This window comes from Passer domesticus, chromosome 2 (genome assembly GCF_036417665.1).
Source record: "Passer domesticus isolate bPasDom1 chromosome 2, bPasDom1.hap1, whole genome shotgun sequence".
Taxonomy (NCBI): Eukaryota; Metazoa; Chordata; class Aves; order Passeriformes; family Passeridae; genus Passer; species Passer domesticus.
In genome coordinates, this window is record NC_087475.1 from 88,460,639 (window position 1) to 88,480,485 (window position 19,847).

The 19,847-nt window shown below is 39.3% G+C and overlaps 1 protein-coding gene and 1 long non-coding RNA gene across 9 annotated transcripts in view; one reads left to right on the forward strand and one right to left on the reverse strand.

The window, feature by feature from the left end:
* The window catches only part of TSPAN9 (tetraspanin 9), a 169,854-nt gene that overhangs the window by 139,741 nt on the left and 10,266 nt on the right, over nt 1-19,847 (forward strand). Inside the window, exon 1 of one of the 7 annotated variants that reach the window (XM_064409907.1) lies at nt 19,063-19,113. The exons of the other annotated variants lie outside the window; for them this stretch is intronic. Coding sequence (XP_064265977.1) covers nt 19,078-19,113 — 36 coding nt within the window. The 5' untranslated portion in view covers nt 19,063-19,077. Of the gene's footprint in view, nt 1-19,062; nt 19,114-19,847 lie in introns of those variants that run through there. 7 annotated transcript variants of the gene reach the window in all.
* LOC135294532 (uncharacterized) lies at nt 13,963-18,983 on the reverse strand. 2 transcript variants are annotated; one of them, XR_010356608.1, is made up of 3 exons: nt 18,897-18,983; nt 15,846-16,028; nt 13,963-14,537 (listed from the first exon to the last, which is right to left on the reverse strand). It is a non-coding gene; the product is annotated as an uncharacterized LOC135294532 (long non-coding RNA). The 2 variants fall into 2 exon arrangements; XR_010356609.1 differs by lacking the exon at nt 13,963-14,537 and adding an exon at nt 15,187-15,242.

Sequence of the window (19,847 nt, forward strand, 5' to 3'; positions counted from 1 at the left end):
CAAAAATATCTGAGCAAACTGAAACAGTTCTGTTTTGGCAGTGAGAGACGAGCCTAACAGACCACAGTGTCTAAAGAACCAGCATGGACTATTACCTTTACTGTTACTCCCAGGTTGCTGCTTTTTATGGAAATATTTTTCCTTGTTTGTTATAGCAGGCTGAATTTGCATGTGATACACATTTCATACTGCTATTTTGACCATGGCATGAAGGGATATTGTTCCATTGCTACTGCAGTGTGAATACTTATGGCATCTGCTCTGTTATCTTTGTGCCCTTCCAGCGCAGCTCCTACTGGAGATGGGCTTTTTTTAAAAGGAAGAGGAAAATGAAAATAGTTTTTATTTTTGAAAAGGCAAGGGACATGAATAAGTGCAACATAAAGAATTACTAGAATTCCTTCATGCTTTGCCAAGAGAGTCCTCTCTGATTTTTGCTACTTGTTAATTAGCATTCTAAGCTAGAGGAGAAAAAAAAAGATACGCTTTAATTCAACTCTGCTTAACTTCTTTTGAAAAACTAACCCCATTCCAAATCTTTGCAGCACATTTCATGACTGTACTCTCTGAAAATACAAGTTAAATGAAAACATACAAGGAGTGGATACTTCCTGTCAATTTCTGCAAAGAAGGCAAGGGAAAAAAATGGTGGAAGTCTTAACAGCTGGAAGCAATGCTTACTGAAAGACTAAACCAGTTTTTGAAAGCCTAAACCAGCAGTAGCTTTCATTTCAGATTATTTCTTTGGTTCTTCTCAACACCTATTTTATTTATTTTTGAAAAATTGGCAGCTGAAAAAGCAGGCAGGCTTGCCTTCTATTTTTGAGCATATAGAGAATGAGGTAAAAGCATTTAAGAGTGACAGTTTCTACATTTTTATAGTTTGGTCATGAGAAATATTCAGTTCTTTAACTACAGGTAACACTGCCACAGTTAAAACCATTTAAAATGAAAACTATTATGATTTCTTGATAAGAAACCATCCCCGTTTCTTATTCATACAGCACATTAAACATAGTATTGTGTAACTAATAGTGTATAGTTTTGAAATGTTCTAGTGTGGCTTTTGATTGAGTGCCAATGTCTACAAAAATTCAGTTACTAACAAAAGATGACTTAGTGTATACAAACAGATTCTCTTCTGGCCTGACAAAAAGATGGATTAATTATCCAAAGAAGCTGAGTAAAGAGTACAAAAGCAATGCAGGTTAAAATGCATGACTTAGTCGAAGTTTCTTTCAGTTTAAATGATGATGGAAGCTGATGATTTAAATATCTGTGACTTAAATCAATCTGCATTTACCCTGACCCATTAGAGAAGCATTTTTGAGACCAGAGGTCACGTCCACAGCTTCCTGATAGAAGCAGTAAAATGTTCCTTTTTTACATCTGGGGAGAGCAGTGAGATCTTTCTCCAGCTGTCGTTGCTCCAGTGCATGGCTGTTCATATTTTTGTGTTCAGAGTAGACAAAGCTGGATTTCATGTCTGGATTGCAGGTCTGTGAGTCTTTTTAACATATATTGTCCTGTACTCTTGTTCCCATTTGATACTCAGTTTACAGGCTCTTTCAAGCTGTCTGATCCTCATTCACCTCTCTCCTAAAGCATGGACAGACAAGAGTTGTGCCTCTGGCAGGTGGCTGGACTGCCTTGAAAATGCAAGGTAGATGCGAAGCCAGGGTGATACTAAGTCATAAAAGAGCATGCTAATCCGTAGCAGATGATGTTAGCTGCTGCTACAGGGATCACGGTTTTTTCTTGAACCATGCAAATGCAAACAATAAACTTAACATGTAGTTTGAGAAAAAAGGCTCTGACTCTACACAGGAGTAGAGGGCTATTCATAATCTAGCACAATTTTTTTTATTGCTCTCCATTCTGTAGCTAAAGAGGTATGTTCAAGTGTAATCTAATTTCTAAAGAAATGAGCTAGGAGCTCATGAGGGCAAGGCACAGGGCTCAAGCCTCAGACAGGCCTGCATGGGGAACAGCAAAGCAATCACTGCACAGGGTTCTGTATTCTTGTAGTGTGTCTGAAGTCAGAGGATAATTGGAGAAACATGTTAGCACATATGAAGACATATTGGGTGTTAGATTCGTCTTTCCTGATTTTAGGGTCTTGCTGGATGGATTTCACAATGGCAACAATAACGAAAGGCACTTTAGCTTCTCTTGGATGTATGTGGTAAAAGAGATGAAGGCATATAGGAAGGTAGGTGAGCAAGGACTGCCATTTTGGGTATTCCAGCTAAAGCAAAAGCTATTTCAACTTGTGGAATGGGAAGTATTTTTTGAAAGCTTTTTGGATAGAGACTGGAAAGGTCAAAATCCCATGGCTGTCTCTCTGCTGGGAGATTATTTTAGTCAATGTGTTCATGTAACCCATATTTGTATTGAAATCTATAGCACAGCCTGCAGTTTAGGATTACCTTTATTTGCCAGTCAGATACCTTGTGTGAGGCAAGTCAGTACTGAGATATCATATAAGAAAATTACCCCAGAATGATTTTATCGTGACAAGCATCACAATGCAGGCAGATTTCACTGCACAGTTTTACAGTCAGCAACTGGAGCTTTATTATGAATTCTATAGACCTGGTAAAGGAAACTCATAATTCACATGTGATAACAGGATATCTTGACTCTGTAAGAAGGTAACCAGGCCCAGCAAATGTGTTTGATGACACATCCCTCTGATATAAGGAGAACTGCTTTTTTCTGTTTGTTTAAATGCTGCCACTCTTACAGATTTAGAGATGTTATGTGTTGCTTATACTTTCATATGTGGCTCCTGACAACTCTTCTTTCTGTCTTCTACTGTCCTATGCTTGCCAGATTGTGAACTCTTCATGGGCTGCATAAACTGTTAAAGTAGTGGTATGTGAGTGACAGATCTATCTCAGTGTGCCCTTGCAGGAAGAGCAAGTTGCTTAGGGCCTTTTTGGTAGCTCTTACTGTTTAGCTCAAAATATAGCATGTCACAGTTTTTGGCGACAGAGAGGCCCAGTTTAGTTTCAGGTGAGTTCCTTCTACTTTAACCAAAATATAAACATGATATGGAGCTGGTTTTCATGGGCTGAGAGGAAACTCATGAGGTTCAACAAGCGAAGATGCAAAGTGGGGAGGAACAACTCCATGCACCACTATGCGTTGGGGCCACCTGGCTGGAGAGCAGCTTGGCAGAAAAGGACTTGGGAATTCTGGTGGATACCAGATTGAACAGGAGCCAGCAATGTGTCCTTGCTGCAAAGAAGGCCAACACTGGGAGTGTTCCAAGCAGGTTAAGGAAAGGTGACCCTTTGCTTTTATTCAGCACTGTTGAGGCCACAGCTGGAGTTCTGGGCTTCCCAGTACCAGAAAGACATGGACATAGTGGAATGTGTCAAAGGGCCACTAAGATTAAATATCTCTCCTTGAGGGAAGGCTGACTGAGCCAGGACTGTTCAGCCTGGAGAAGAGGGGGATCTGAGTAATGTATGCAAATACTTGACAGGAGGGTGTAAAAAAAACCAAGCCAAGTCTTTTTTCAGTGGTGACCTGTGACAGTACAAGAGGCAATGGGCAAAACCTGAGCATCGGGAAACACTTATTTTACTGTGAGGGTGAACAAGTTGCCTGAAGAAGTTGTGGATTCTCTGTCATTGAAGGTAATCAATAGCCACCCAGACATAGTCCTGGGCAACTGATTCTAGGTGGCCCTGTTTGAACAGTGGGGTTGGCCCAGATGACCTTCAGAGGTCCCTTCCAACCTCAGCTGGTCTGTGATTCTGTGATTCATCTTTGTGCCATTTTGAGTATGTTGTCTGTGTATAATTGCAGATAATTCTCAGGTCTAAATATAGTAAATGAGCAGTCTCAGCACAACTCAAGGTCCCTCCAGATGGGCTTTAATGCATAAAGACTGATGACTTGGCAAACCCATGTGTGAAAGGACATTCCAGGTATACCAGGCTTGAAAGGAAGACCAGGGACAAAATTGTGAGGAGTTGAAGATCAACAGACCCCTGACTTTGGAAGTTGCCATTTCTGGACAGCTGAATTGGTGCCATGCAGGTCAATCACTAAAAGCATAGAAGGTTATCTACCATAAGACATCAAGTATTCAAACTGATGTTGACAGCTCCATCATGTGTTGTCATGCAGAGCTGTATAAACAAACACATTTCCACATAGTGGGTGTTATGAATTGTCACCTTCCAGAGAATCCACTAGTTCTGTTACATGCACACTGAGGTATCCTGTGGCAGCCAGTAAAGACAAGTAATCATACTTCCTTCACAGCAGTAAACTCAGCTCTTCTGGGTAAAAGACTAGCTGGTTTTGGAGACTGTGCACAGCCATGCATTCCCACTAGCTTCATAAAGAAGAAACATCATTCCGAAAATAATACACATCAGCAGGAAAATGGTGGTGGTGGGTTCAGGCTTAGAATCATTCCAGCCTGAAATAGTTAGGGTTTTTCTCAAGAAAAATGAAAAAAATTCATTTTGATGAAGAGTGGTCTTTTCTTTAAACTCACAAAGATTTCCACATATGGATTTAGGAGCCTGTATTTCTATTTTCTCTATTTTAGACTTTTCATGGCTCCACAGATCTCAGTCATCCACATGCCTTGCATCTATCTGTCCTTAGAAAGCCAGCAAAACCATAAGGAGTATTAAAGAGTTAGCTTGGTAGAATGGCTTTCAATAACTAGGGTTGAACATATAGTTTAGCCACGGAAACAGTGGGCCAAAATACAGAAACACAAAATGGCACTGAGAAGAGGAGCATCAAGAAAATCCAAGGAGTAAAAGACTGCCACTCAGAAATTATTCTTAGTGAGGAGTGGTCCTTTGATTCCCAAGCTCATGAAGGTAACAGGAGTAACTAAAAATAGGTGTGGCTTACCTCTTGAGGCATTCTGTGCTTGAAGTTTGTAGACACTACAAAAGTACCATACAAACAGGGGAAAAGAAATCAAAAAAAAGTACAATATGTGGGATAATAAGATGGAAATGTTTGAATTTCATACTCTGTATTCTCTTTTTATTCCCAAGCTTTTTCCTGTTTTATTCTGTTGCTTCACTTGTTTGCTTTTCCTCATAAGGATGTTTTAATTAGAGAAAGAGGATACCTCTGTAGGGTATAGAAGTGTTATTTTTTAATCTTCCAGATGAGGAATCTTGTATCTACTCTTTCAGAAGTAATAGAAGGTTTTTGACTCACTTAAGTCACAGTGCTTCCATGCAATAATCTTTGTTCTCATTAATGGCTAGTCTATATATAGTATCCAAATGGATGGAAAAAATGAAAAGATGGTTATGAGACTCCAAATGCAATTTATACTTTTTTTACACAAAGTCTCATCCCATTAGAATTGAACTAGGTTTTATTTCTATCTCCATGAGTTGTGTTACTTGCAAACATATAGAACAGAGGTGGATTACAGGTTCTTTCAATGATCCAAGTCATCATGCATTCTCAAGTGGGGTATGTTCCAACTCTAGTTCCACCTGGTCCATGTTTGCCAATACAGCTTTGCAGTTTTATGGCACAACTTTTAAGACAGAAAAACTTGTCTGTGTGAATGACCTCTGTCTCTGCTTGTGGGCTGCGTAGGATGCTGTTACCCACATGGTGTATATCCAAAATGATCACCACTTCTCACTGCCTTGAGTCTTTTTCTGAAAGTGTGCATATTTATACCGGCAGCCCGGGATGATGAGACTTTAAAGCGCCTCAGGAAATACATAAAATTATAGGATAAGGAAATTCTAACTGTTTTGCCAACAGTAGGGACTTGAATTGAGGTCTCCTGTGTAAGTTGCTGAAGCTTTCCATGCAGTGGAGTGAGGCTTCTTACAGAAGTTTGTTTATACCTTTGGGTTTAGTCCTTGAGTCAGCTCCCACTTGAAAGCAATACTACCATAAATGTAGAAGTTAATCTTCAGGGAAGTTAGGCTTTTTGCTGAGGAATAACCTGAAAACGTGTATTTCTCTTCATCATGGATAAAATTTTTGTAACCAGATAGTTTCATTCAAGTTTCATTATTAGAGTTTGAAAATATGAAGACACATTTGTCATTAGAAGGTGTGAATCTAGACAATCCCATAGCTACAGAATATATGCATAGCTTGCCAACTAAGGCAGTTGACTTTGATGAAAACTAAAGTAATGTAACATTGCAGTTGTGCTTGTAGATGTAAAGAGTAGCTATATGTAGTCTTGCATTAGGATCTTACCAGTTAATATTTCTTTTCATAACAAAGCTGGATGACAAGAAGGGCAATGAATCCTTTGTTTGGAATAAATGTATTTAAAATAGGGAGGTCATTCATTGTCTGTTGACTGTATGTTGTTAGTTTTCTCCTTAGTGGTTAACCATTAAGTATTTCTGACACCAGATTAAGTGTCTGGTAGTTTGGTCTTAGAAACAGACAAGTCAGAGATTACTGGAGAGTGTGGCCTAGGCTTACTAAAAGAACAGCCTATTCTGTACCTAATTTTTTTTTTTTTTCTTCATAAATTACTTACAGATGACCTGCAGAGATGGAAGGAAAAAATGCTTAGGGGCAGTTAACTTGTGAATAAATAATTAGAGGTAGGGAAATGGGAGGTATTTTTAGGCCATATTTGAAGGATTTAATTCCTTCCATCTGTTAAGTTTTTTAATCAAGCATGTGTCCAAACCACAAACAAATATCATCTGGGATAAGAAAAAAATCAAACCAAGTGCATTTACTTCTAGAGATGACCTTTGGGGATAACTTTCACTGTATATCATACCACTCAAAGAGGTTGTCTATTTTGGATATCTGCATAATGCAATGGATGAAATTCCATTAACAGTCTTATGTTTTTTTCAGTAGAACATAATTTACATTTTAATGAATTCTGCAGGGACAGAAATAAAACTGAAGATGTGATTGGGTAGGGGATACAGATCCTTAGAGAGAGCCTGCAGAATGAACTCCAGCTTTACTAGATGCCAGAGAATCCACACATGAGCAAATTGTTCTACATGCCCTCTAAGAGGGCAAGCATTAATGGAGGTTAGTTCACAATGGATCAGAAAGCTGAGATGCCAATCAAAAGCCACAAATCTAAGGGAATCCACATTTCATTATGTCTTCTGTGGCAAAGTAATTTGCTTTTTATAGGCCACAGTCAAGTGAGCATGAGTTGTTGAGGACATATTTCCCTCCTGTAAACTAAAATGGATAAATCAGTCTGAGGAACTGCTGGAGTTTTCTTCTGCACATGGAAATAATCACACATAGGAACTATTATATTGATTTGATGTTGGCACGAAACCCTTGAGCCCTTAAGAGTAATCTTACTGCATCATACCCAGATGAAGCTTGTGGGCACAGATTTTTGTTCCTTACAGTATTTGAATACTGCTTTTCTTTTTCTGTGTGCATATCATTCAGTTAGATAATGATTTTCTCAAATAGTGATGCTGCTGCTAGTATCTGTGTTGTTAGCAGTACTTGAGTAAAATGTGATCATGAAACTGGGCTTTTGACTTTTGTTTCTGCTGTTTTGTACGTTTATTTTGGCTTTCCCATATTTGAAAGTGGCAGAGGAGAGATAAGAGCTTGGGAGATGTCCTATGTGATGTTGTGGCAAAAGTTTTTTTAATCTTATCCTGAAACATTTTTTTGTTATCTTCATTGATTGTTGAAAGGGTATTTTAAACTGGAGTCAGATATGTTTCTAGGTAAAAGCACAAAGTAAAACAAAATAATTCTGAGTGCAAAGCTGTAGTGAAGTGAGTATGAGCTATTGAGGATATATATCCCTCAACATAGTTAACACTCATTAATTTACTTGCTGCTGTGTCTGGTAGCAAGAAAGCATTCAGTACATTTTGTAACGCTTGTCAACACAGAAGTTAGGGGAAATTGTTGTGTGCTACTGCTACTGATCTGGCAATCACCTGCTCTGTTGATTGCTGAATTTTATTTGACTTGCAAAATAAAATGCATTTACTCCTCTCAGTTTAGTTGGTGTAAAAACTGTGTAACTGTTCTGATCTGTGTGGAAATGGATACGAACAGATCTGCCAGATCTGTCCGTTCCCATGAACAGTGGGATGGAACTGTCTTCTGTAGTTCCAGTTCCTCCCAGCTGTGACCACAGCAGTCTTGTCAGTGTGTGCACATGGAATGCTGTCAGAAAATCAGTGCTGGCTCACTGAAAGAGAGGGAAGGGTGAGCCAGCACCACTCTCACTTAGTCTTCCTTACTTCTGGTAGTATTTTTTGTGAACCTTATCCAGCCCCAAAAATGAGAACATATGGTCTGAAAAGAACCTACAAAAACCAAATTATTTTATGTGTTACAGTGTAAATCCAGACCTGTAACTTTACAGATTGTACAGCAAGTTAATTTCATTTAAGATACTTTTTAGATGTTTTTGAAAATCTAAATTTCTGCTAGGGTCCAGTATTTTCCTGTACATTTATATCGATTGCTTTTGTCTTTGGGAAGACAAAAGTGTAAAGTGCAGCTGGACTCCAGTGGGGAAGCAATTTTCTCTGCTTCACATCAGGTTCAGTTAGATTGTTAAAGGCACAGACAATACAGAATATCTGCCACCTGACATTTCATCCACTGGTCGTATTAGCAGACTGAACATGTGGTAGGGAAAAGACAACCTAAACTACAGATAAGCCTGTGACTCCTTGCACTCTTCTCTGGACATCAAGGACATCAGGTGTCCTTGTCACATGTACTGCTTGCAGAACCCCCTCCCGGTAGTGTATGAAGTTATTTTTCTAGTTGTGAATCCTTAGGGCCTTGGACTTTTCTTTGCTAACCCAATTCCTCCTCAGTCTGGCTTCCTCCTCAGTGAAAAAAAGAGATACAGCTTATCTTCCACTTTGCATATGGCCTTGTTTGTCCTCTTTATTTGTTCTATTTGCTTTCCCTCACTTCTCTAGGATGTTTACATTTACCTCCTTCTAATTCTTTTGAAATCACTGCATCACAAACTGTGCTGTTTTATTAGCAACCTGTCAGAAGACTAAATAAATAAACACCATGAATGCTCATTTGTTTGGTACAGTAATTGACAGAACTGTTTACAGAGATATTTACAGACGGTTACTAGACATCTTTTTGTCCCAGCCTAATTTTCCAGCATTTCAGATACCAAGGTAACATCACAGCTCCTATGTGGAAACAGTGGCTTCTTTCCTAACTCTTCTGATACAAAGATTGTCTCATCATTGTATGTGAAAAAAAACCCCCAACATAATAGTGATGAAACAGCCCCATCTCTTTCTCACCCTGATAGTAGCTGGACTGTGGAGGTTAATCAACACAGAGCAGGATCAGACCTGACCTCAGTACTCCTTTTACTAAACCATTCTGGCCTCTGTTTCTTTGCAGGTTCCTTCTTCTTGTAATGAGTTTGGCATGAACATATTGTTAAAATATTCTAGATATGAATTGGAACATTTCCTTTTTTTTTTCCTTGCATCCACAATAAGTATTCCTCAGTCTTCTTTCAGACAAGTCAGTGAAAGCTTTTGAAATGTGTTTTCTTGGAAGTGATGCATGACTCAAAGACAGTTTGCAGCATGCGTCTGTATTTAAGTGGTCTAATGCCACTGTCCCATGTTTGTTTTGGGATAGCAAAGGCATTTGTTAAATCTGTAGCTAGCTGAATCTTCTTAATGAATATTTATGTTTCTTCTTGAGTCAGTGTGATTGCCTGTTCTTCATTTCCCCAAGACAGCTCTCTGGATGGGAGGGAAAACTGAGATTCAGTTAACTGACGAGTCATCTGCCTACTGCGATGCTTCTCACTCTCCTCACATGGCTGCTCTCCCACCCCTTTTTACTTGTCTGATCTGGTCCCTTTATAATGTCAACTCTTGTTAGTCTCTCTGAAGAGAATTAGGCTCAGCCTTGTAGTATTTCCAGAAACCTGCAGGGGAACAGTTTCACTTGCCTGAGGATTTTTACATCTTGGACAGTAATGAGATAGAGATGATTCAGGCAATGGATGGATAATACATAAAATATTTTTAATTGAAGACTTCTTGACAGAGTATTTAAGTAGGAGGTGTTCCCAGTCCATTGGGAGATGTTATTTTCCAGGTAGTAGCTTCAAAATAGGACCCATTAATTGAAAGAGATAGGATAACTTTAAATATTACCTAAGAAATAGTAAATCTGTACTGAATTAGTTTGAATACAATTTTTCTATGGTCAATCTAATAGAATTACTGTGGGGTTTTTTTCCTAATGAGTGCTGAGCAAAACTGTGCATACTTTATTATCATTGCTATTTCCCTATTTATTTATTTTACTGTTTATTATAATTGGCTATTACAAAATTTAGCTTAACTTTCAAGAAGAGCAGACAGTGCAGAGGGCAAAGAACTTGTTTGCCTGCCTTCACTCCTGTAGTGTGTTTTATTTGAGTATTGCAGTGTTTTTTCTACTGACAGCTTAAGCAATACAAGGTTATTAGGCACTGGAAGCCATGCTACAATCTGATGTGAAATAAGTAAAATTGCAAGTTGGTTTTACTCCTTTGTCAGTTGTCAGTGACACCAGATGCCGTGAGTTTAAGAAGGGAGCGAATCCCCCAGAGTTTTGTGCTGTTTTAACATGCAAATGGACCAAGAGTAAAATTCTTTTAGTCCAACAATTATCAGGCTTACTTCACACATATATAATGAACTGGTTTACAAATAACTTCTGAAGATACTTTCACACTGATCCCTTGCATCTTTTCTCAGACGTGCCTCCAACAGCTGAAAGAGAAGGATACAAGTGGATTTGCAGAATGTAGTGTAAGCCCTTTTTGAGCAGATGGAGAACGAAGTGTTTGAGATGCACAGTGGTTTTGGTTGTGGCCTGTAGTGCATCTGAAAGAGAGTATCTTAAGTCACAGTAACTTCTTTAGGGCTGGAGAGGTCCTCAGTCCTGTTACACAAATTTGGATGAGGATTGCTGACTGTTCCCTCACTACAAGTCCTTCAAACATCTGATTTTTTTTTTTTCTGGGGGTGAGGCATTTTCCTGCTGCTTTTATTTGGCATTAAGAGATATAGTAGAATTAAGCAGCTGTGGTTAAAATAAACAAAGCGGATAAAGCGGCTTCAGGAGAATTGGCTCAGGAAAAAGGAGACGGATTAACCACATGTGACCAGCAGAGGTGCCTAGATTCCATAGAGTTATGCCAGTGGGTGCTAAGCATTGCAAATGTATAATGTATAATTTAATGGATTGACCAGAATCTGATTGTGCTCCTTGCTGGGCAGAAAATGTCTGTGAATAAGTAGTAGGGGCTTCCATCTCAGAAGAAAGTACTGCAGGTGCATGTCCCTGCATTTGTGCAAATATAGAAAAATGAATTTGGCATGTAGTTTTAAACAGCCATTTTCTAGTTAAGAAGGCTTTAATGCAGTTGCTCAAAAACTGGAGCACAGAGGGAACTCAACTGATCATGATTACATTTGTTTTTCTCTCTACTCTCAATGGAATAAAATATGATTTCCTGTCTTCTCTGATGCATTTCCCTTGGGGCGTTTGTATACTGGAATTTGGACTGTTTGTTACTCTGAAAACTATCTTGGTAAAACTGTCTCTTCCTGTTGACATCTATGAAAATTATTGGAAAGTTTCCTTCTAGCTTTCAAAGCCTTCAGTGCTTTGAATCAAGTGGTTTTGGAAAGAGGTTTTAATATTGAGGCAAACCAAATTTATTAGCCAAATTATGGTCATTAACATGTACAAATCTTGTACTTTATTATGCTTATTGAGGGATTAGTAATTGCAATAAATACTCTTCAAATTTTTCTAAAAACTGGGAGAGCAAAATTCAGCTCTCTCTCTCTCTGTTCTGCAGGTCTAATGGGATGAAATACCAACACACATTTGCTTTTGCACTCACACTCAGATCTGAATGTTTCTGTGGAGCAATGAATTCAGGACATCTCTCTGTCTGGCTTGTTTCCAGATTGGATTTTCATTTCAAGTGAAATTAACTGTATGGAAATAAAGAGGAAAATAAAATAAATAAATTAATTTTAAAATCATTGCAGATTTCAATTTTGTAATTAGTGTTATTACATAGGGAAAAGCCCTAAACTTACATCTCCTGTCAAGCCACTTCAAAAAGTGGTGCATTAATAGGCAGCATTGTAATTTGCTGCCTGTTTTTAGTTTGAAGTCGATAGATAGGGTCATTTGCAGGAATTAAAGAGAGACTGCATTTAATCCACAAATCTTGCATTTCAGAAAGATATCTTTTCAGTTATGTGTGTTTAGGAATAGGGCTTAATGCTCAAAAGTGCTGTGTTAGGCTGATGAATTCTCATTCATTATGGTGAATTGCTTAGAGAATTTTTCAGCTCTTATCCCCATGCTTACTAATGAGAAAACGGTTTAATGTGAAGATTATGTATAATGCTTTGTTACTATATTTTAAATGAGCTATTATTGTCAGTCTGTTATCAGGGACTATGTAACTGCACATTCTAATAAATGCATAAGGTTAGTGTTTCTGTAGGAACCCAAGTCCTTTCTGGGCACTATGAATTATATAGCCATTAAAATTATATAGCCTTTATGAATTTTATGTTAAATATCCTTCCAGTCAGGTCTCCTCTGTGAAGTGACTGCATAATTCCTTCTTCTAGATCAGTTATTCTCTGGGTTTTATATATGTTGTCTTTGACTTTTTGAAGTCTCTTTTGTCTTTGATGTTTTTCCATCCAGCAAATGACTGGTTAGGGCTCTGCCAGTCCTTCTGATTTCAGGAGTTTTGGTATTTGATGTATAATTTTTTTTCCCTAATACTAGTTTCAAAGTTCTGCCTCCATTCTCCTTCCTGCCCTCTGAGTTTAACTATCACTTAACTGTGTTGTACACATTTTAATCCTTCTTCATACATCATCTCTGAATCCTCTTCAAATGTTCAGTCTTTTTTGCCTACTGCACTTTGGGCATTGTGACTTACACACAAAAAGATGATAATGCTGACATTGGCACAACTAAATCTGACCTTTCACAGCTGCAGGCAGAGAGAATTTTGTTGTTTTTTGCTTTGTGTATGCCGCTTAAAATAGCTGTGAAGTTCTGGGAGAAGAACTACTGCAGTCCAAAGTAATGCCTCGTTTGTTTTGACTCCTTGCTTTTTTACATCAGTTTTTCCCAAATCATTTTGCAGGAAGTCTGTATTTGGGAATCTCATTCTACAGGTTATTTTCCTTTAAATTTATCAATTTTTTTCCTTTCTACTGCTACATTTCTCCACACCTATTTTTTAATACTGACAATTTAACACCTCAGAATTTCATTAATGAGATGTTTATCCCCAAATTATTAATGGCAATCATTAGAAAATCAGGGCTGTGCTTGTCTTGGACACAAGCTGTGAATAATTGAGTGGGCTTATTCCTTACCTGTTCAGGTGGACACTGGGTAGTTTGGGGGGGGTGGGGAGGGAGGGTGGGTATGTAAGAACAGTGGAGAATACACCTGGAATATAGCTATTAATTGATATCTAATAGCTTATCTCCTAACAGAATAATGGAAGAGGTGGGAAGGGACATGTTGAGATCATATCATCTGTTGTCCCTTGCTTGAGCAGAGTCAGCTAGAACAGAGACTGTAGAGACTCTCTAGTCTACAGACAGACTGTAGAGTGTCTAGTCAGGTTTGGAATATCTCCACAGATGGAAGCTCTTCAGCCTGTCTGGAAACATCACTTCAGTGTTTCGTCCCCTCGCAGGTCTTGCATCCAATTTTGTGCCTTAATTTGTGGTCATCTTGTCCTGTCACTGAGCACTCTTAATAGGAGAGCAGCTCCCTGTTCTTCAGTACCTTTTATCAGGTATTTATACAGATCAACAAGAACCCCCTGAGCCTCCTCTTCTTGAGGACAATCAGTCTCAGCCCTCTCAGCCTCAGGAAAGAGGCTCCTTTACCTTCCTGGTAGTCACCAATGTCTGTCTTGTATTCGGGAGCCCAGAACTGCACACGGCATTCCAATTGTGCTGGATTCACTGATGTTGAGTAGGGGGAAAGGATCACACTCAAAACTGCCAGACACATTCTTCCTAGTGCAGCCCTGGGTGCTGTAGGCCTTCTTTGCTTTGAGATTGCATTGCTGGCTTCTGATCAGCTTCTTGTCCACCAGGACTCCAGGCCCTCTGCTGGAGAGCTGCTTCCCAGCCTCTCAGCCCTTGGTGTGTCCTGGTGCACAAGGTCATTCCTCCTCAGGTGCAGGACTCTGCATTCCACCTTGTTGAAATTTCTCAGACGTCCTCTCTGCCTGGTTCTTCATGCAGTCTAGGTCTCTATGAGGGGCAGTTGTGCCATCTGCTGTGTCAGCTACTCGTGTTTATCTACAAACTTCATCTGTCCCATCATCCAGGTCATTAATGAAGAGGTTAATAAGCATTTGCCCAGTAGGCAGGGTCTGTAACCCTTGGGCACATCTCAGCATGTCTAGTCCATCATCCTTTCCCTTTCCATCTTCTTCAAGTCTTCCTCCACTTCAGACATGTCAGGGCTTGTTCTGCAGTCTGATAAAGTGGGGGACAACAAAACAGCCTTTTACTGTTGTTTGTATTTACACTTGAATTATTTATTCCATTAGCTCTTACTAAATAATGTTCTGTCCATTTTACAACTGTGTTTAGCCAGTCACGGAATGGCAGCATTTGTTAAATGCAAACAAAATGGCAACTCCCTGCCATGAAATGTGCAGGCATTGGAGACACACACACAAGTGTGCTGATTCCCCAGCATGGCAAGAGAGCTCTCCCCATAGGGCTTCCACAGGAAAGAGATTTCATGTGGTCATTAGAAATGACATGGTTTTGTATTTTTCACAAATTAGGAAGAACATGGTAGCTGAGGAAATTATAAAATCACAGAAATGTTGCTTGACAGGAATCTCTTCAAGTCATACCAAGTGGTGCTGCTGCTAGTGCTAGCTCAGGTCAACCATGTCTGCCTGTAGCAAAGCATTGAAAACCTCTGTGACTGGAGATTTTGACACCTTTTTGGTAACTTCTTCTAGTGCTGTTCCAATTTCTCAGTGAAAGTTTCTCCTAAAGTACAGCCAGAAGTACCTGAGCTGCCCTTCAACTGAATAAAGAGAAATTTAAGCTGTCCTTGACAAACCAAGCAAACCCAGGTCTTACAACTTCCTTTTACAGAACACATCCTTTATTGAAGACTCCAGAGTGACCAGCGAAGAGCATCCAGATCAAAGCCTAAGGCTTCTGGGACACATTTCAAAAACAGAGATTGATAAAAGTGTCAGAATTTAATGCTCCTCAGGATAGCCCTCCCTTTTCTTGCCCCACAGAAGATCACAGTTCTTTGATGCCTCGAGTTTGTCAGGACCATCGCAGGAGTATTGCTTAGGGGAATGACTCTAGGAAGATAGTAAATGCTTTCTCTGGCAGATGGATTAAGGAAACTCAGCATTTGCACAAATTCCAGCTCTGTACCTTCTATTACACACAGCCTGTCAGTACAGCTGTTACAGAACTAGACTCAAAGAACATATCAAGATGATTCCCTTGTCTTCCATCAATGCTCAGTTTGTAGGAATGTTGTAGAGGAGTTTAAATCTGACACATTGCTCTGGCAGTAGCACTAAGTGGGTTTTATTTGAGTATGTTCACCTACTTCTGTACTCTAATTTTCTAGTATATGGCTGAAGAACTTCTCAAGTTTTGGTGTCCTTGCAGTACTTTAGATCATATTTAGAAGATGATCTTGCTTTGCAAGAGACCTCTGAGATTGTCAGCTGTTAAATCCCAGTTTTGATTAATCCTGTGGATTATCTAGACAGTGCAGGAAAATTTATCTAGTCTTACCTGAAAATCTCCTTTAAGCACCAGCTCTTTCTAGAGATGGTTTAACCACCCAAATCCAGAGTTGGCAATTGGCATCCAAAAACTTAATTTGCAGAAAGCCTATCTCTGTTCTGGAGTGTATTTTGAAGTGGTGGAAACCATGTAGTTCTCATCCTTTCCTCCTTTCAGAACAGTTATTCTGATCTGTAATACATGAAGACACCATAAATGAAGCAAAGGGGAAAATACTCATAAAACCCCCCAAACACTCAAAAAACCGCAAACCCTGGGATGAGAGTGAGAAGACTGTGCTGCTTCATAAGGGCCATTGTTTTCCTTATCTCATGTGCACACTCATTGATCTGAGAGTCAGTTAGAAAAATGGTGGAAAATCTCTCCGTCTTGACAAGAAAACCTGATACAGGTCACCTTTATCTTGTAGAAATGACGAAACAGAAGAATAATATTACTGGCAGTTTTTCCAAAGTGTTGCAGACCCAAACAAAGGGGAGGGTTTTAAGAGCCACCTGGACCCTGAAAAACCTTCCTATGCTAGACTTGGGTAGTTCATTCTGCTTGTCCTTGTGGCTTCTTCATCCTTGTCCTTTTGGTGCAGGTCATCTTCCTGTTGACTTTCTGTTTTAACAGAAGTCTTGTCAAAACATAATTCAGAGTGTCTTTTTGTCACTGCAGTTGTCCTGAAATCAGTTCCCAGCTCTGACACTTTTTTTGCAGTCATGCTGTCAGTATTTCCTTGTAACAAACCTCCTGTGCTTTCTGCCTTTTTATGGGGCCATATATAAGCTGTAGTGTGTATTTTTCATTGTATCATTTTTGCTTCAGGCAAGATCTCCTCTTTTAACACAGCACAGAGGAAGGTGAGGAGCTTTCTGTTCTCTCTAACTGGGCCACAGATGGCCATGGGCATGTTATTTGAGGTGGAGTAAAAACTGAGACACTTTCTTCTTTTTGTCCCTCGTGGTTGTCTCTCATTATTTGGTTTCTAAATGTCTCTGTTCTTTTCCCAGTGTGTTAAGAGCTCTCCTGGTGTTTAAGCAGCACTAGAAGATGGGATGTCAAGAACAAACTCATTCTCTCCCACACACCTATTTGTGCATCTTTTCCATCAAGCATTCTTTACATGGGATGGAAAAACTACAAAAGTCAACAAGAATATGGCCTCATCCCTTTTCCTCTTGGTAGTGCCTTCCTTATCAGTGTCCTTTTACTGATTCTGTTCGGTGACTTCAAGGGCAAGTCTATCAATATTATTCAATTTACAAACATTACCAGAATGGCATTTCCTACCCTTTCCTTACCCCAGCTTGTTGCCACTTGGTAGTTTTGCTGGATTCTGCACACATGATCTTACTCTGAGAAGCACAAAATGTCATTATTTGTGTACATGCTAAGAAACCACAAATGCTATTACCAATATCAAAAATTATCTAGCCCTTATTGACAATTGTGGGCACAATGCTTGATTCTCGTGGCGTAATTAATGAATTTATTTCTCAGTTGTGTGAAGCAAATGTACTACAAATGCTTGCTAATATTCCCCTTGTTCCTGTTATTGGAAAAGACTGCGACAGAGGCTGTTGGGTTTTCTGACTGACCTCTAGAGTTGTGAACATTTCATCCGCATCCTGTCTAATAATTCCTCCCAGGCTAGATAATCCTGTGCACAATCTCCTTCTGTACAATATGTCTGTCTTGGCATGCATCTGACCATCTGTGTTGTCCTTTCCTGGGTCTTGTAAACTCTTCCTGTATATTTTTTTGTGGTTAAGGCAGCTAAACCTGGGTATGACGCTCTATTGTGAAAGTTTGTATTGTATTAGTTGTCATAATGCTTAAAAATGCTGAATAAAATGAATGAGCTCCCTTCCTGTCCTGGTGATGGCACTTGTCAGGGAAAGGCTTGTTTTGGGGTTTCTTTCTCAAAGTTTATCTGGAGTTCTAATTTCCCTCAAAGCATTTGAGACTCTTAATGTTTCCTAGAATACGTAATGTTTTCTGGACACAGTGATGAACACACATAGTCACTGAGGTAGTGAAGAGAATTCAAAGTGTGGGAGAACCTGTGAGGAACATTGGTGTTCCTTTTGCTTTTAAGCTCAAAATATGTGTACCATATCTTGGATAAATTGCCCTGTAAGTAAAAGTGACTGACTTTATGATAGTGTTCTGCAGTGACATAAACAGCAGGGGAAGGAGAGATTTGATGGTTGCCTAGAGGATGATGATTTCTAATCATGAGAGGGGAAATGAGCCAACATTTTTTTGAGAAGAAAAATCCAGTGAAATTTATTACTCTGTTGAACCATTTCTCTGGAGAAGGAATGTCAGTGCCATCACTCTCACCCAATTGAATACCAAGCAGCATATATTATTTAATTATATGGTGAAAAAGGAATTAATAAGATATTCTTGCTGCCTTCACACTCCAGGGTTCAGTTGTTCCTAACAGAAAGGGGTGGATCCTGTGAGAATAAATAGTTGTCAGAGCATTTTTGTAGTGTTCCCGTTGTATAAAAAATGAGACTGGTATAGAATAAAGTGTCAGCAAAAGGTATTTTATTGCTAGAATCCTAGCCAGCTTTGGTTGGTATAGTTGTATGCACTTAAGTCTCATGTCAGTGGAATTATTTGGGATTTTTTAAAGAAGCACAAGTGAAAAAAGCATTTGTCATGGGACCTGAAGTTTAAAGCATAAATTTTAGCTTCAGCAGTACTGCTGTGCAGTAGAATGGCAGAGAGGAAAACAGAGAAGAAAGCACAAAAATCGAAGAGCTGTGGAGAGAAGAAATATGAAATTTGTCTTAAACTTTTAGTGCTATTTGGTATGGGATGCCACCTTGTGGAAGTTTTTAGGTTGTCATGTCTTTTATCAAATCTCTGACTTTTTACTCTTCAGGTACTAGAGAATCCCAGTTGCATAGATCAATCTTTAACAGCCCCTCCATCACCTGATGTTTTATGTAATCTGAACTTTCAGTGTTACTCTACCTTCCCTCATTTAAGCAATTAGGTGCTTCTAAGTAAACATAAACATGAACCTTCTGGAGTTACCTCCTAGCCACCTTTCTCTTCTAGACCAAATCTCTTTCAAGGATTGTGCTGCAGGATTTTTTTCAAATGTTAAAGAGATGCTAGCTAGGGCTTCTTTCTTCTATTTCTTTTGCTATGATCTCATAATTGGTGTTGGATTCTGAGGTGTCATTCTTTATGGGCTGACCTTTGTATTAATCATATGTACTCCTTTTTGTCCTCTACTTGTCCTTCCTCTGTAAGCTTTTTTCCCTGAGCTTGCTCTTACCACCACCTTGTTTATCTGCAGTGATCTATTGCTTTTGGCCTAATGATTCCAGAATTCATTGCACTCTTTCAAAACACTTGAACTAAGGCAGTGATTTCTGAACTTAATAAGAGTATGACAGTCCAAGGAACACAATTGTGAATGACCTTTAAAGTGTGAATTCAGGATCTGATGGAAAGTTACACTGAACAATTATGGTCTTTGGTAGAAACTTCTTTGGAAACATCTACAGACTTGCCCATGGACTGTCATGAAGTCATTGATTAAAGTGCCATCAGCTAATGGCAATGGCAGCCCTGGCAGCTTAGAAATGCCATTTAATACTTTAAATGAATGTTGTGTGGTGAGAGCTGTTCCTGACCTCCTGAACCATTAAGCTCTCAGCCCCTGCCTGCAGTACTCATCTAACGGTGGAAACAGCTGAACCACAGGGTGGATTCCTGAGTGAGCTTGAGGCATCAAAACTTCAGCAATTCAAGGACAGAGCAGATGAAATTTAAAGCAGGAGCAATAGGGTGGCTGATTCCATGAACTGCAGACAGTTTGAGCCTGTGGCCATGTCCACTGGGTCCTGCAGCAGAATATGATCAGGAGGCTTCTGTTTTGCACCCCCCCCCCCATAGCTCTTTACTACTCCAAGTTCACACTGACCTTGCTGACATACCATGAGAGGCAATGAGAAATCAATTCAAGATTATTAAGTG